Raw genomic sequence first — 18,614 nt, 5'->3', positions numbered from 1 at the left:
AGGACGGAGGGAAAGAGAAGAAGGGGAGGCAGCGTCCGTGAGAAGGAAGAGAAGGAAAAGAGAGGAGGAGGAAGAGTCGGATAAAACCCAGCAGACAGACGGGCGACGGGCTCGGAATTAAACAGCCCAAATGTGGAATAATTTGCGGGTATCGCTCGTTTCAATTTGAGGATTATTTCCGTTTAAGGAATTATTTTTAATTGTTTTTCATTTTTGGGACGGTTTTCCTTTCCTGGAATTGATCCCGCCGCCGCTTCCTGCTGGGACTTCACGCGCACAGCGGCGTGCGCGCGCGCACACACATACACACACACACACACATACACACACACACACACACACACAATGTCCAGCCTGGTCCCTCTACCTCTGCGCGTGAACGGAAGTCTTTATGCTGTGCTTTTATAATCTTCACGTTTTTTTGCGCACTTTTGTTTGTGAATGTGACCTTTGTCATCTGTGCGCGCGCTCGGGGAGGTTTACCTGAAATCTTCGGGCACTTTTTGGATGATTGTTTATTTTTCGTGCTCTTTGCCCGCGTGCGCGTGTGCGCGAGTGTGAACGCGTGCCGCCTCCACGCGGTCCTGCATCAGCACGCGGCAAATCAATGGGGATGGATTTGTTTACTTTCGCACGAGAGGGTTAAATATTTCGGACACTTTTTGATTTTAGCGGATTAATGAAGAGTCAAAACAATAAATACGAAAAATAACGGAACCGAGCCGCTCGGAGGATGATGAAACGGTGAGTTTGAAGGTGGATCTTATCACTTTTTTATTAAACCTTATTACTACATCTGAGGTGTTTCTAAAGGAGCTGCGGGCGTTTAACATAACTAATAAAGTTGATTTTCAGGAGTTTAAATATTGCATTGAAGATATTCTGACTTATTTTACACTTATTTTTGGCATCTGCATGTGCCACATTTGATGGCTTTTACACTTTTATGCTATTTTAAAAGATTAAACAACATCAGCAACATCCTCCCCTCCCATCTGTGGGGTCAACTGGTGTTTCACGAAGGTTAAATACAGCTTTATATAACCCAGACAGTGCAGTTATTGACAAAAATAAAAATAGCTAAACTTTCCATTCAAAGCCTCGAACTCGGTCACGAAAAACCACTAGGGGGCGATCCACATGTTTTACATTCACTTTTCAGGATATTTCAAGTTATCGCGATAAGGAAGCCAACTATTTCAAAAAGTGCCGAGTTATCCGACAGCTAGCTAATACACATAATTTACAGAAATGAATCAGTTCAAAGCTAAATTTAGCTTTGTGTCGTATAAGCTTTAAGCATTTTGTTTCAATTTGCACATTTTTGTTGTTGAAACGTATTCGAAAGAAGATTTTGTGCACGCTCACCATAATCATATTCCTCCAACTGAGCTGCTGCTCGTCCTTCCGTTTTGTTGAAATTTTCAGGAATGAAAGTTTAATGATCCCTGCAGGGGATCACTGGATAAAATCCAACCAGGATTAAACCGTAACTGCACCATTGAACTCTAGGAAATCTGCCTTGTAATGGCAATGAGGCCTTCTAAATTTTGTTTAACTCGATTTGTGAAATCCCAATTGTTGTTTTAAGAAGCTCTACATTTTTTTTCTTTGACGTGTTAGAGGTTTAACCTCACACCATCTTCATCTTCATCTTAATGCAATAAAAAGTCATGTGACCTCTATGCTGTCAGCCTATGGTGGCAACAGGATAAATTCTTCCATGCAACATATACGTGAATACGTAATTATCACAAGACATTCAACGACAGCTTCATAGATTTTCAGGTTAGTCTGTGTGAGCCTCTTTTTGATGATTTTGGCATTGGGAGAAGGAAGTTGGGTAACAGAAAGCTTTACGCCCGTGATCACTGCCCAGTGTCACTGCGGGGATGTTTATGTTGATGTTTATGTTGACTGTTTCATTAGACACGAGCTGTTCTGGTATTTAGCTAAGTCCATCCACATCATTCCTCACTTCCTGTTCAGTGCAGGTTTTGGTATCCTCATTCGTTGCTGGGCTTTAAGGGGAGACATATGCCCTCTGGAGTGTCCTTCCAATGGAGAAATTTGATGCGGCAGCATAAAGGCAGGGACGTGAAGCCTTTCTGATTCATGGTCATTTACCACCATAAATAACAAATGCTGTCGCTAATGTAATGGTTAGCTAATTCGTACTGTAGTATATTCTATAGCCAGTAGGTGCAGACAAATGGATAAAACATTCTGGGATGACCTTAACAATCCAGTACTCTGCTGGTTTATGGAGTTTGTTGATCGGAAGACAGTGGAACTTTTCAAGTTGCTCTTGCTGCTAGCTCCCTTAGCAATTGTTCTTTCATGTGGTCAGTCATGACTGTTGAAGGATGTTTTAAGGTTTTTCACATTTGTTCATCCAATGGGAACTGCAGCTCAACAGCAAGCTGCTGGTAAAGTTTATGACATTACAGCTAGCTACTTCATCCCTCCCAAACTTATCTTGTCCTTGTAAAGTCAACATAAGTGAAACAAAACTATTTAGAATTGTAAATTTTGAAAAAATGTTGAGTTCTGCAAAACAGTGTATTATAAATGTTTGCTGCGCATGCACTCAAGTACAATTGTTAAGTAAAAGGACATCCCGCTCCTGATGGAAGGCCAATCTGACTGACATTTGCCTTTAAAATTGTTGATAAATCTCTCCACTGACCACAGGCGGATCTGTGCCTGTGTGCGTGTGGGTGCCAGTGGGGTTGTTGATTGATGAGCATGGATGCCACACGCAGACGTGCACGCACACAGCTGTCCTTCAATAGTCTGGAGATAAGGGCCGTTATTGAAATTCCGGCTCCCTAACAGCCATCAATCTGTGTATGTATGTGTGTGTGCGCGTGCATGCATGTGTCCGCTGAGCAGCGCTGACACGTTTTCTCTCTCCGTTGGATTATGACTTCCCCGGGAAATGAGGCGACGTGCCTTATCAGTCCTCCGGCTGGGCGATAAAACACACGCGTGCACACGCACTAATGTGGAGCCTCGAAACATCACTGCAGACAGAAACCTTGTGTGTTCAGCGTGTCTGCCTCACTGTCTGTCTGCATGCAGTTTCATTCTGGGACGTTCTTTGTGAATAGAGGATTTATTTGTAAATGTTTTGTCTTTTTAAGATTTACCAGTATAATGTGATATTAAATATTCTTTTACACAAAGACCCTGGTATTACCACACAATCGAGCTAGTAGCTATTATGTTTTAACAGGTTAGCTAGCGAGGCGGCAGTGAAGCACCCTTGAAGGGCAGACAAACATAAATGTCGGGTTACAGTTACCGTGCATTTTGAAACTTTGATCTGAGCTGTGTTTTCAAAAGGAAGCTTGGTTACCTAAACAAACGGTGCAACAAGAACCGGACACCGCTGTCGGTCGTCCGTGCTCCACTGGTGGATAAAAAAGAAATGTGAACAGCTCTGATTTGCTGGTATGATGTGTTATCTGTCATGCTTTTGAAGCAGGAATGCTTTGTTGTACAGGTGATGAGCCTCTGTTGGCCAGTCAGGAAGGATACAACCAAAACATGTTTGACAATGAAAACACAGTACAGAAAGCGACCTTCAACAAAAGGTGCAGTTTCCCAAATAAGAAATCACCAAATTGGGCAGTTATCCAGATCAGCATAACTGGATCCAGAAGTTCTTTGAACTCTAAGGGATTTCCTCCATCTAAATATAAACATTCTCACAGCATAGTCTGAAACGGGTTAAAAGAAGAACCTTTTTTGGTTAAAATCAGAATTCAACAGCTGGTTCTGGAAAGATTGTAGAACCTTTCGAGAAGAGCTTCTGCACATGAGTGGAAACCTTTGAAACCATCTTCTCTTGTCATTTTTAGACAGGACAAGCTAAGTGTTGTCCACGAGGCAGACTGTCGTGTCTGAGGCAGAAACCAGAGGGCTGCATGTTCACAGCATGGTAAGGTTAAAGGTCAAAGTTCTTTCTGTGTGCTGATGTCACCTTATGCTTTAGTCCCTCCGCAATGTGATGCTCTCTGGTTTGACTCAAATCAGGAAACATTTTGGAAGGTCTGCTTCTGACTCTTTAAGCAAAGAAAACTGAAATCACAGTGTGCACTTCCTACACCAATCAGACACACGCACAGCTGTCTGGATAATTTCATAATGGCCCTGCGGCTGATAGCCAATCAGAGATGGTTGACAATGCCGTGTGACAGGAAATTCAATTACTCTTTCTTGCTCGCTCACTCTCTCTCGATCACTGCTTTGGTCTTTCTTTGTCTTGTTCACCCCAAGATGGTATCACTCTTTATCCTCTCTCCTAAACTTATCTCTTCCTTGATGAGCTTGAAAATGTAGACCTGTGTAAATTCCACCTTTTCTCAATAAATGCAAAAAGAAATGAAGCTACTGCTGCTTTTCCTGCAGCAGCTTTCTCTGCTTCATTTATGTTTGTCCTTTATTTGTAACAGTCAAGGAAGAAATATACGAATGAGATATCCAGCTGAAAACTATTGATGGATGTTTGGTTGTTGATCAATACCAGTAAGAAATATCCCAGTAAGATCCATTCAGGTCAACTGTCATATACAGTATGTCAAAGTGACGATACTACCAGGTTTGATCTGTGTCAATTTCTTCTACATGTTTCAGGTTGATTCCAGCTCTGCTTATAGCATGAATCCATTAGCTGCTCTCAGTGTTGACCGCACTCTGGTAGGAGAAAACTACCGCCCCCAAGGAGGAAATTTCTACCCCAGCATTCTCTCCGGTGAAAAGCCACGGGAGGAAGGCACTTCTGTTCCCCTTCGCTATGATCTCCTTTATAAACCCGATTTCACACTGCTGGATGGGCAGAAATCTGCAAATGGATATGTTGGGCTTTACAAAGGCTCACCACCAGGTTTGCAGAAGCCTATACTTGTTCCTTCTGCAGGGGGTGATAGCCTAGGGCTGAACCAGCAAAATCTATCCAGTGTCAAACAGTCAGAACTGTGTCTGAATGGCGCTGGCAGCTTTCCCAGATTACATTGGATCAGCCCATACACTGACGCAACAATGTACCCATTCCTGGACATGGCATACAAGGCCTCATTTTTATCCCAACCATTACCCTTTATCCATCAGCAACTAGCATACCAGTCTCTGAGTTGTAGCCCATCGGGGGAAGAAAGACCTTTCTATCTGTCTCATTATACTCCCACCCATATTTCATCCACTCTGGGCCCTCCACTTAGGATCCACACAGCGACTCCTACTCCTGCTATTCTTTCAAACTTGCCCCACTCTCAGGACAAGATCTTACAAAGCCTTGGACCTCAGGTCACTCGGGAACATGCTGCCTTTATAAGCAGTCCACAGATACATCAGGACCCTCCACCCCAACCTGTGCCCCTCACTGAGAGACAACATGGGAGCAGTGGAACTATATCCAAAACGCCAACTTCCACAACAACTACTCTAACCAGTAAAACTGCTGAAAATGGCGTCACCTTAGAAAATAGTTCAGTTGGCACTGCTGACTTGGAATCCTCCTCGACTGTCCATTCTCCATGCTCAGTTTCAATAAGCCAACCTGTTAGTAAGACACTAAACAGAAGCACAACCTCATCTTCAACCTCAATCTCTTTGTCTCGTTCATCAACTGCGGGTACCGTGAACTCTGAGCTCTGCTCTTCCAAGAAATTAGAAAATCACAAAAACAAAGATATCTGCTCGGGTGGATCCAATGTGGAAAAGAGTTTTTCTCCTTCAGGTTCATCTCTGTGCAGAGATGTACTACCAAAACCTGCCAGAAATGCTCTGGAAAACTTTTTGGATTTGTCATCAAAAGAGTTGGAAGGAGCCCAAAACAGAATACCTTCGAAATTAGAAGCCCTTGCCAAATTGGGGTATTTACCACCATTGTCTTATGGGCGATCTGGCAATCAAGACATGCCCATAAAGGAGGGTGTAATGGCAACAGACAGCATCTCAACAAAGAAAACAGATCATTCTGATAAGATCAACATTGTATCTTCGCCTTGGCTCATTTCTTGTCCTTCTTTGATTACAACCTCTGACAACAGAAGATCACAATTTTTAAAGAATAGAAATACAGATCACCATCCAATGCCTCAAAATCCACATGGATCTACAGCAGGTATGGGCAAGGATATTCTTAACTATGCCACCGTGGGAAGGCCATCTGAGTTATGTCCTCCCCCAAAGTCCAAACTTGAACAGCAACGCATCCCCTCCAGTGAATTGAAGAAAGTCAGTTTGAACAATAAAGGTGATATTTATAAATCTCCAGGAAAACACAACACAACCTCTGTTAAAGTAGAGGTGCCAGAGATCCAGTGTCATCACAAACAAAAGCAGTCCTTGCGTTTGGAAAATGGAACATCTTCTAGTCCCATCTATGGTGAGTCTTACTTACCGCCTGGCTTATCTTACACTAGCCGCTATATCCCATACTCAGTTGCTGAGAATATATCCCTCCAAAATCTTGCAACAGGAAAAGTGCCAATCTATACACAACTGGGATTACTTGGAACTAGCTTTTACCCACCTCGTATGGCAGCAAATCACGGCATGCCATATGGAATACATCCAAACCACGGGGAGGACTTGATATACCCAAATTCCCAAAGTATGGCCCTTTCTTCCATTTCTTCCCTTCCATGTTCTGACCCACAAGAATTCAATGATGAAACCAGGAATTCTGAACTATACAAGTACAAAGGAAGGCTAGAAACAGAAAAATTCAAGAAGAGTGACAATGAAAAACACAGTCCCTCAAATGAAATGAAAAAGGGTTCAAGTAAATCCATGGCATCTGCTAAGGATGATGTTTTTATTGACCTGGTGCACGATGAGACAGAAGCTGATTCATCCACAAGCAGGAACCTCTTGTTTTCCAACAAAAATTCAGATTTCTCCACAAAAGGAGGAAGTAGCTCTAACCACATTCAAGAACGGATGACCAAAGCCCTTGATTTACAGGCTACAAAGCCAAAACAAGAACAGCTTCTCGATAGTACTCAACCCCGACTTCCCGATCCAAACACTTCTCAACATCAAACTCATTGTGAGGATATTTCAGGGGAACTTGAGCCACTGAGTCCTCTTCTGGACATCCCGGAGCAGGAGACAATGCGTTGTGCACGAACATCTATACAGTTTTGTAGAAGAAAAAGCGGAACCTTTATTAGTGCTAGGGATTTAATGAGAAGATGTAGTAATAGTAGTATTCATGGTGTCAATGGGATGGATGCCAAAAATGAATCCAAATTAGAGATAACAGACAATAAAAATGTTATTCCAGAACAAAGCCTTCCCACAAGTGACCACTCACTTGATCAATGTAGCAAAAAGTTTTTTGAAAGTAATTATTCCAACATCGTTTGTAATTCAGATGATTTAGTTTCCACTAGAAAAGGTTTGGAATGCAACAGTTCCGGTTCACAGGTCCTACAATGCATTAGTTTTAATCCCAAGGATCCATTAGGAGCAATCAACCTAAGGTCTCCACTGTATTTTAACATAAATCCAAAAAGTCAAGAATTTGACAATCCATGTGGTCAAAGTTTTGTCAACACCGATTCTGTCGGGCCCTGTTATGAACATTTTACTCCCAGGACACCAACTTCTGAGACCACAATTTATCGACGTCAAATTGATGAAAATGGTAAACCTGCAGCTTCTGACTGTGACAGCATCAATCCCAGACTTCAACATTCTGAAAAACAAAATACTGTGCCCCCAGAATGTGGCAACCTCAACCGTAATGAGAAAAATTGTTCTGGAAATGTCTCTAAAGATCAGATTTCTATCAGTAACCATTCCAAGGCCGATACAAACTGTTTTTTCCCTGGTTCAAACTATAAGGGGCGTCTCAACAATGGAGACATACCTGCGAGTCTTGACGGTCTGTCCTCAAATATGATGGACTCCAAGAGACAAGAAACAAACTCTGACTTCAGCAGTTGTGGAGAAGAATACAAATATATTCAAGAATCCATGGATTCACCAGAAGACAAAGTCCTCGACTGCAACGAGAATCAACGCTCCATCATCTCCACACTCGCCACCAGCTCCTCTGGTGACGGGGGGGACAGGTTTAAAAGTGTGACCACCCATGGTTTGGCTGACTCCAGCAAGCTGAGCAGAGAACAGCAAGGACTGCAGGTAAGATCAGTGTTGGCATTCCCATTGTCTTCCTCATCACATCATGAATCAATGAAACTTTGATAGTCCAGTGAAATGGAGGGGTCAAATCTACTTTCCCCTGTTGGTCTAGAATTGGAATGTTTGCACTACTCTGCTCATTCAAGGATTGTTTTCTGATGTCGCCTTTTTCTGCATATGTTCATTAAGGGGATTTAGCCTACCTTTGCTAAAAGTGAACACAAGCTTTCTCTTCACTTTCAGTTTTACTTCAACTTGATTTCACGTAATGAAAAACAATTGCAGATTTTGATATTACTGCTGTAGAAGTCCTATATTCAAGAAATCAGTAGATGCCACAGAAATTGTGTTTGCAGTGGTTGTGTTAATTGTTCTTTTATTTGTGTCGAATCTGACAAAAACAAGCACTGTCGAGTGAAAATAGTCCAAAAGTGCATTTTTGTCTGAAATAGCCCAAGTAGGATGTTGTGACAATATAGCTGGCATCGTATTCTTATGGTACAAATACGCGGGCAACAAGTCCAGTTCCATCAGAAGAATTCGATGTTGGTTGGTTGGTTGCTGAAGAGTAGATGGGAGGACGGTGTCAGATTACCTGGATACTCTGTCGAGCTTTTTCACTATCTGGGAACCCTCTTAATGAAACAAAGATCATGTAAGATCTTTCGTTCATCATTTTTGACACTACATTTAATATTATTGATTCTCTGCTTTGTTTGCCATTTTCTTTTGGCTGCTTTATTCCTTCTCCCTCAAAATGAATAAATCTCGATCCTCCGTGTTCTCTTTGTCCTATTTCATCAATCAACAAATGGAAGAGAACAAAAATGTTTCATGAAATGTGTGTTCATTGTTTTGATTTATCATATTTTATATTTTTGGCTGTAAACAGGTAGATGACAGACTGATTGTTGATTTTTGGAACAAAATGTTCTGCTATCAGGCTGTTTTAATTCCTATGAGAGGCTGTTTGGGCATATAGACGAGGTTCCCAAAGGAGGCGGACGGAGGTAGTGCAGGAGGTGCTCAAGGGAGGTTAGCGCTCAAATTAAGTCACTTTTTGCTCCTGCGCCCTTGGGTGCTGCCGGCTCTGGGCAGCAGCATTAGATGGATTTGTAGATCGTTTCATGGACCATTAATTTTAAAATGGGTTTGTGGTCAGGGCAAAGGGAGGTGACTGAGAATACTGGCCTTTCTAAAGGCACACGGAGAGCGGTTAACAACGTTTAAGAGGGCTGGTTTGGGTCACGTCATTGTAGAATGGACATCATATCTAGCTTCAGATAGACTTTTAGGCGGAGGATAGATCACAAAATCTGACCAAATAAGTATTTTATAAATTAAAAATGACATAATTAAGTTAATTAAGTTTACGCTCTAAATAAAACCAACTTGAAATGAGATAAACTATAATTCTAAAACAGAGTGCCGGCATAGGAATTCGATGATTTGAAAAACTAACAAATGTTGAATAAAGGATGAACTATTTCAAATGATAGAGTTGATGGAGAAATTACAGAGGAAGCCACAGAGACCATGCTAAAGTGTCTCAAGGGTAGTTGTAGTGCTCCCGCTAAAATGAGAATGCCAGAAGATATTAAAGTGCTTGAAAGGAGCATGATATATTCATAAACTGCAAGAAAAAAGGCATGAAAAATGCCACTTAAAGTGTAAACTCTGGCTGAAGAAAGCAAGAAATTTAAAATCTTTCAAATCAAAGGGAAGTTTGGATGATCGTTGAAAACCTACTTGAAGTGGAACAAAAATTGCATGATTTTAGAAAGAGTCAAGATTTTGAATGAGTCAATGGTGCAATTAAAGGAAGCTCTGAAAGGAACTGAAATATTTATTTATTTATTCTATTTTATTTTTATTTTATTTTTCTCTGCGTGCTCCATTTCCCCATGTGGGACAAATAAAGGACCTGAATCTGAATCTGAATCTGAATCTGAATCTGAATCTGAATCTGAATCTGAAAAAAGGTCCTTAGGTAAGGATGACTTTGTGCATTTCTCCTAGAGCCCTAGTTCTTCACAGTTTTTGAGAAGCTGGAGCCAGAGTTAGAGATTTATCCTGGTGTATTTGTGGTTTCTGATGGGAAAACAGTTTGAAGGTTACAGTTGTTAGTCACGTTGGAGATGTCGAGACTCCATCTCGAAAAACTCTCAGACCCAACTGAAGTTGTGGTGCTTTTCAGCTCCAAAACCAAAGTATGACCACTTCCTCAATATAGTGAATAGAGTGAACATTAGACAACATTCTGGCATAAAATCACACATGACATCAATGTGCAACGTAGCACAGATGAGCAGGAAGCCCTTCCTGTTGTGATGATGGTACGTTACTGTCGCCAGACTAAGCTCTGCTGCTAAATGGAAATGCAGCATTACACAAACAAGTGACAGGGTAACATCCTGGAGCTGGCGTTGTCCTCACACATGTCCTGTTTGCTCCTCTACAACCTGTTCTCCCCAGCGCAGCGCCTATCCAACACTTATCCAGACAGGAAACAGGGTGTATACACAGAGCATATATCTGAGCATCACTTAAAGGTCTGTTGTTGGAGTTGATGCAAAGCAGATGCTGATTCTTTTGAACAGAATAATCCCTCATATCACCCATATGAATCTGTCACGCTTCAATGCATATGTAGCCTAGAGAAGCACAGAAACACTTGGAAAACTTCCTGTTAGACTTCAACAAAATTTTCCTGTGAATGATCCAAATTGACAACAATCGTATCAACAAAGCAGGAACAGACCAGATCAGCATCTCCAGACTAAAAGCACATGTTCCCTCTTTCTCCCTGTGCAGGTGCTCCTTCTACTGCTGTTAAGATTAACATGAGCACACAGGTGACCATATTAGCAGGTGTGATTAGCATACAGTAAGTGTAGGCTACGTGTCATTTTGCACCGATGAGGTGAAACTCTTTGAACAGTGGTTAACTAACACAGAAAAGGTTAAAATAACCTCGACCAAAGAAAGCATTGAATGAAGTTCTAATTGAACCAAATCATGACAGAATATTAAAACAAAAACTGCTTTGTTCTTAATGGTGTCAAATGGCTTCTTTTTGTGGTTCTCCCAGTGTACCCTGCTGAGTTTCCCTGAACTGGAGCTGAAGGAGAAAAAGGAAGAAGAGCAGGAAAAAGGGATGACGGCAGCAGCGGCTGCAGCGGCGGCAGGGGAGACGGAGCTGGCAGACAGCCAGCCCCAAGGCGAAGGGAGGAAAGATGAGGAGGGGGGGGGTGAGGGTAGGAAGAAAGTGGGAGGAGGAGGGAGGGAGTGCTGTCAGCAGAGTGAAGGGAGGCAGGGAGGAGAAGGAACCCCCCCTGAAGACACTGCTGAGGCTCCACGAGGTAAGCGGATTTACGGAAGGGTCTGGAGGATGCAGGCACGTTCGTGCACGTGTGTGTTCACGCACAGACACACACACGCACATACACACAGAGCACAAAACAGACAAAGCAAACTGTGTATGTGGGATGTGTGTATATGCATGTGCATACCGCACAAACAATTGAACTCTTGATGCACCTCACCGGCTGCATGCTGAGCATACGACTGCTCTCATTTTCTCTCGAAAGCCGAGTGCCCAATCAAACAAGCAAAACAAACACACACACACACACACACTGGTCACATAAGCTTTAAAAGTTTTTAGGGTAAATCCCGATTTGGTGTAAGTGTAAGAGTTAACAAAAGTTGTTGTTTTTTTTAAAGTTGGACAACTTGATGATGATATTGGGTTCTTTCCAAAAATGAATCTTTAATAGCACAAATTTTAATCTGTTAAAGAGGACAGGAGCCATGACAGAACCTGGTGTTAGTCCCTAAATAAAAGTGTTTCATCTGCAAACATTGAGAAAATTGTCAAAATAAAATGGCATTTGTTAAAGGAATACTAAAAACAGCCAATCACTTCACAATCAAACATAGCTGGCAGTTGGTCAGTTCAAGGTGTTGAGCACCCAGACAGTGTTGTCATGACGACTGGCCCAAATGGCCTGCTGCCAGGACGCTTAAAGTGTATTAGAGCCACAGGACACAATACAACTTAGGTGATGAGGATACAAGAAGGAGAAAGATAAGTGACAATGAAGGAGAAATAAATCTGAAATTCCAGAAAAATCAAGCAGCAGATAAAAGGCTAACAAATTTGATCTGCCTCTAGAAGCAGCAGCGCAAGTCTTTAATGAAGAATTTAACATTGCGGCAAGACTCCCGAGAATATCTATGACATCCAAGAAAATGTGCCCTTAAATGAGCCCTAAAGGCCAAGGTAATCCTTCTCCATTAAACCATGCTGTAACTACAGGGCAGCATTGAGGCAGGAAAGAATTACATCAAATCCATTAATTATTAAAAGCATCAAATTTCTGTCATAAATTAATGGAAAGCAAACTCCAGAGACGGTAAAGCTGAGTGATACGAATGCATCATTGCTCAAAATCCAACTGTTCAACGAGGGGTTAAAATTAGAGAAGCCTCACACAACAGCATCATCTGCATATTGTAATTATTTAGACTCACCTCGAGGTGCATGATACTCTTCCGCTGTTGCAGCATCCTGTTATCAGCAGCGTTCACGTGGATCTGCAACAGAGCATCAACTGCACGTGATGACAGATCAGTTTGTTCCTGGTCATTGATGAGGGAACATTGAGGCCCCTGTGATCAGGATAAATGTCCAATTTGTTATTTTGCTTTATTTTGTAGACTTCCATCCAACCTGTCCCCACACCCATGTATCCGTGACACCACTGCGCCATCACGCTGATAACGTCTATGTCCTCCACGAGAAGATTGACAGCACAGCAGAGGAGCAGAGGAATAATATAGAGGAAGAGGGAGATGTTCCAGCTGAGAAGAGGAAAGATCACAGTTTTGTCTCACAGCCACAGCAGCAAGAAATATTTCTGTCTTCAGCCAGAAGCCCATTTCAAGGAAACACATCCTCACTGGGACTCGCAGGTTCAAATCTCAGCGTGGCCATAAACAGAAAGCGTATTTTTAGCCTTGAGCCATTTCACCAAAGCAGCATCGTTAGTGGGCGACAGAAGAGAGAGAGAGAAAAAGAGAGAGAACAAGAAAAGGAGGAGGAGGAGGAGAATTCGGGAACCCCCGCCAAGAAGGCCATGTTTACTAACCGTAAGTTAGTGAAGATGGTCTTCCACCTTCATAGCTAAAACCTTTTACACTTGTTACATTCTGTTATTAGTCCCATCATTTGTTTCATACCAGTGAATCCTGCTAATGTCACACAACTGCATGATTTTACTGCCTGTGATCAGTTTTAGTCTCTTTTGATTGATTTCCATTTGTTTTCTGACCGACATCAGACTCGACCCTCGAGGATGTGAAGAAGCTCAAAGTTTGCATTGAGCTGAATGGCCTACGGTTAAACAAGTCCCACCTTGCCGGAGAGCTCCGACAATGGCTGCCGTGTGGCCCAAGGTCAGCGGAAGTGGACAGGAAGTTGAGAACAGATGACCCAGCCATTGGTGGAAGTGCAGAGGTCAGCGGAGTGTGGCGAAACCCAACAGCTGTGAAGAGGAATGATCCGAAAGGTAAAATATTCACATTTCATTGTCTAAGATGAGAAAATTACATCAAATGTTGAAAATGTACAGTGTTTGAATCAAAGGTGTTTCCACACGTAACTCCCCTCCTCACTTTTTTCTGCCTGATTGATGGAGCTCCCAAGTAGAACAACACCAACCGTGTGTGTGTGTGTGTGCGTGTGTGTGTGTGTGCACACGCGCGTGTGAAAACTTGTCGCATGTAAACAATTTCCAGATGGAGCCCAAACACAACACGCACACACACACACATACACACGTGCCAAATAATCATACGGAATGTTTTGGCAGCCTCTTTGTTTTCATGAATGCTGAAGTTCTGTGTGCTCTGACAGACTGTCACTTCCTACAAATTAAGGGGCAAACGTGCAACTTTCCTGCTGCAACCTTTCTCCCAAATAATAAATGTCTTTGTCCACGGTTCAAAAAAGTCAAAAACCAGTCTCTTTTGTGCGGGTATACATGCAGCCACCTGGATGGTTTTTTTGCTTTGATTTACATCTCAAAGCCATTGTGGAAGCAAAACAGGAAAAGAGAATGTGCAATGAGGAAATGTGGCAAACAGAGAACCCAGCAAAACTGGGAAAAAATGGACGTCCAGGAGCAACAAAAGTGCATTTGCAACTTTTGTTGCTTCAGCTAATTGCACTGTTGACTTATTTCAGAGGTAAAAAGACAATAGTTTGTGAAATGTGACCCTGTTTAAACAGAATTTCTGTTGCACACATGCACGCTAATCAGAACATTCCAGTCAGGTGTGCGTAGGTGCACAAACAACTGTGTGCAACTGTCTGTGTCCAGACTAATGAATAATACAGCAGACGAATGTGGCGTGACTCCCTGAACCTTTGGCTGTGTGCGCACACACGTGATTGTATTTACTAATATTACACATTTCTTGTGTGTGTGTGTTTGTGCGTGCGTGTGCAGCCCCGGTGTGTTGCGTGTCTTGAAGCCAGCTGCAATAGAAAGCAAAACTCCCTCCTCCCATCCCCCACAATCCACTGGCTCGCTCGCGCCGCTTGGTTGCCCCTCCACTCAAGTGAGGAAGCTCTACATTTCTTTGTTCCCCTCCGTCTCACCACCTCTCCATCTTTCTTACTTTTTCTATCTATTTCTTCCTGTCTTTTGCGACCAACTCCTTAATTATTGAAGTAGAGACAAAGCAAAGACAAAAACTGTTGCTGAAGCACTCCTGAGGTATGCTGACCCAACCACGCCGAGGGATACATGGATTACGCTGAAGTAGCCGATGTTCCTCGTACTTGATGGCTGACCAATATTTGTGCACCCCTGGAAACTTCAAGGAAAGTCTGCTAAGACCTTCAATGGCAACTTTACGGTTGCCATTGAGATGGTTTACCTTCCATCTGAAAGGCTTTAAGGATCTCAAACTCCACACTTGGTCTGGGAACCATGATTTATGGAATCTTTTTAACATCTGTTTGGAAGATCACAGTAGATTGACAGGGGATTATTTTAGGGTTGATGGAGGGTAGAAATCATGTCTGCAATTTATATTGCATTCAAATTTTTTGATCACCCAGACTGTATATTCAAGATCACAAGGAGAGGAGGACTGAATAAAGTGCATTTATTCATCTATTTTTCATTACTCTGGAGTCCCGCAGAAAAAAAAGTCAATATAACGTAGTCCATTGCCTCCAATATTGTTTCCTTTTTTTAGACACCACCTTAGTTGGCTAGCTACAAACATCCCATGATATGCCCAAGCTTTCAGTGACCCCAATAATATATCAGATGCGCTTTCAGTTCTCTTTGCAATGACGCGGATGGTGGAATTTGGTGTTGTGTTTAAGATGTGTGTTTGTGTGAATTTTTGGTGAAGTCTTGCTACATTTTGGATTTCGCACACTATAAAGTGTCTGGATTTTGCTTCTGACTGTATCAGGGTTTCTGTCTTCTGTATTAACTGATGAGAAAAGACTGATGAGAAAAGACTGACCAGTCCAAAAAAATTGATTTATCAGAAATTAATAAGGAGTTGTCTATACGTGCAAACGGCATCAGGAGACTTTCTGACCATCTTGTTCTGAAGACCCCGCCTTTAGGTACCATGGAACCAAAGAAACTGTAGTGTCTAAACATTTTGAGCCAATACTGTGTCCCCAAGCACAGTGGACACAGAGATTCATAAACGGAACTGAATATTGATTCATGAATTAATGGATAGGTCACTTTTTTGGGGCTATCAATGGCAATTACAGTGGAAACGCTGTCAGGTACATTTTAAAATGTTCGACTTTGAATAAACAGTAACCGTGATAGAAAAGAAGGATTTGGCTAAAGCATTGACAGTGTCAAGACCTGTTCTGATGGTCCCGCTGAAAAAATAGAAAGCACTGGGTGACATCACTGGGACACTACTTGGTTCTTAAAAAGAATAACTTTAAAAGAATAACATTGATGTCATGGCTGACATGACATGTTATTACTCAGCAACGCTTTTGATGCTAAACCAAAGTGGCGCGCTCATTTCTCTGCTTTTTCGTTGCGACAGTAGATGCAGTCTGTAGCTAAGAGTATCTCTAGAACAATATAAAGAATCTCACTTCTTATCCACTTTCCCCCCAGTTTTCCACATGGCACCACCCTCCACCCCAGCAGATTTTCAGTACAGCTCCGCCCCCCTGCAGGTCTCCCCTGCACCCTTTGCCTCCCTTCCATCCAACAGTCTCCAAGACAAGCATCGGAAATCAAGAGACCACCAGGGAGTCTGTGGTTTCCTCTCCTCTGTCCCTTCACTTCCACTGACGTCGTCCTTGTCACCTGACTCCCATCCTCCCCACTGTCATGAAGATGACCTCACCAAACCAAAGGGGAAGCGTCCCTGTAAGACCAAGCACACCGAAGGGGAGACTGGGCAGGAAGAGGCGGAAGGAGGAGGGGCCCAAGATGAGGAAACTGAAATGGTAAGCAAGATTTATCTTCATAAACAGATAGATTTGATTATATAAAACTGGTGAATGCCAGTTTTTGAAAATTCAGGTTGATTCAAGTTGACAATCATTTGCAAGATGCTCGTCAGTATTCGGTCAGGTCCGACAGGATCGACGGCCATGCAATACGGGGAACTGTGAGCCAGGACATAATGTAAAAGCTAAACGTTTCAGCTACTGCATCATGAATGGCAACTGGCAAACTGTTATTTTGTCAACCTCTGAACGGGGAAATCCATTCCTGTGCTGCTGGTCATTGTTTTGCTGCCTGCAAACACATCAAATAAAAACAGCCTCCTCTTTGTGGCAATCAGCCATCAGTCAACTGCCACAACCAAGTTTTACGTGTTATGACAGTGTCTGCGTGGCACCTGCAACAGTTTCCTCAGATGTTGCTACAACAACCGGCGATGGAAAAACATTGAAAAACGTTGTATAGCTGAGATGGTAAATAAATGTAGTCATTGTTTTTAGCCCATGCAAAAGAACAGCACACGAATCAGCCGTCGGTCTGCCAACATCTGTCAGCATTTTGTGGTCGTGAAACTCGCAAATTGCTGCAACACATGTGTAGAGCAGCGTGTCGGGGTTTCGCTTCAGGTCCACGTGTCGTAATGCGACACTTTTTACCCTTGCACTAATATAGCGGTTGAACGTGGGTTTTTACACTGGTACACCCAGTTTAGAAAATGCATTTAGAAGTGTGAACGGCAAGTTCACGCTGTGGGCAGACCCATGTTTTGTGCAGCAGATGATGGGGTAGCAAGGTTGTATCTTAAAAGGGAGAAAATTGCAAAGCCAATTAAAGAAATTGGTGAGACAGGCTTTTCTCGATGAGGTAGGGCCGTTGTCCTGAGCAGAGCTCAGGGTGCAATACAGTCATGATTCCTGGGTATTCATTTATGAAATCAGTGGATATAAATCACCATAATTCCTGAGTAAAATCCTTGATATTGGCACTAATCTGTCATGGTTATGAAAACAATCAAGCGCTTTGGTAGAGCGACAATGCTGTGAAGGTTTTCTTGTTTTGTTCAAAACTGTCGAACAATTTCAAACTCTTAAAGACTGAAACATCTTTTTTGCTTTCTCTCCTCTGTTAATCGTTGCAATTATCATCGTGATTGGAGCTCGGTGGGAAAACTCGGCAGGGAAAGTGTGTATGTGTGTGTGTGTGTGTGCGTGTGTGTGTGTGTGTGTGTGTGTGTGTGTGGGTGGGTGGGTGGGTGGGTGTACACGTGAGTAATTCAATTCACTGCAGATTAAAGTGAAGGAGAGAGCAAACGAGGAAAAGAGGAAGGGATGGAGTGATTGAAGGTTATAGCGGAAGAATAATATTCGCCGCTTCTGCTGTGTTTGCGTGCGTGCGTGTTTGTGTGCGTGCGTGGCAGCTTGTGCCGTTTTGACAGCTGCTGCACCGGAGTTTTCCTCAGGGCAGCGAGGAGACACAAACACACACACACACACATGCATACGCACACAGTCTGGCTCTCTCATGCTTCCTTTTGCTTGCTCTCTCTACCCTCCTCCTTATTTGAGTCAAACACACACATCCACACACACACACACACCTCCAGGGCAAAGCTCGCATCCTATCTGTCGATGCGTGGCGGCGAGCAGCTTCGTTTGACAGACGCCTGCACACACACATTACACACAAACACTAAAACACACACGCTGTCTGGCTAAGCAGCGGAGACTGTTGCCGTGGCTTCAGCGGCTCAGCGATGCAGCTCTTTATCCGCCTCTACGTGCCTCCGATTATCCTCATTTAGAGAATACATTCATTAATTTGAACTTTAAATAAGAGATTAAAACATGATGTTAACTAGCTTATATAACCATAAATTTTAGAAGAAATTTACATTTTTTTTAAAACAAACAATAAATATTATTTAATATTTTATTT

General features: G+C 42.6%; 1 protein-coding gene across 2 annotated transcripts in view; it reads left to right on the top strand.

Moving 5' to 3' along the window:
* The window catches only part of LOC101072921 (BCL-6 corepressor-like), a 28,920-nt gene continuing 10,306 nt past the window's right edge, over positions 1–18,614 (top strand). The window contains exons 1-7 of one of the 2 annotated variants that reach the window (XM_029840381.1): positions 1–744; positions 3,867–3,946; positions 4,642–8,160; positions 11,252–11,522; positions 12,883–13,314; positions 13,506–13,733; positions 16,341–16,678. In XM_029840381.1, coding sequence (XP_029696241.1) covers positions 3,944–3,946; positions 4,642–8,160; positions 11,252–11,522; positions 12,883–13,314; positions 13,506–13,733; positions 16,341–16,678 — 4,791 coding nt within the window. In that variant the 5' untranslated portion in view covers positions 1–744; positions 3,867–3,943. The remainder of the gene's footprint in view (positions 745–3,866; positions 3,947–4,641; positions 8,161–11,251; positions 11,523–12,882; positions 13,315–13,505; positions 13,734–16,340; positions 16,679–18,614) is intronic. The other variant, XM_011606309.2, reaches the window with a different exon arrangement.

Source organism: Takifugu rubripes, chromosome 8, assembly GCF_901000725.2.
Source record: "Takifugu rubripes chromosome 8, fTakRub1.2, whole genome shotgun sequence".
Classification (NCBI taxonomy): Eukaryota; Metazoa; Chordata; class Actinopteri; order Tetraodontiformes; family Tetraodontidae; genus Takifugu; species Takifugu rubripes.
Note: the sequence above shows the minus strand (reverse complement) of the source record. Positions and strands in the feature narration are given on the sequence as shown.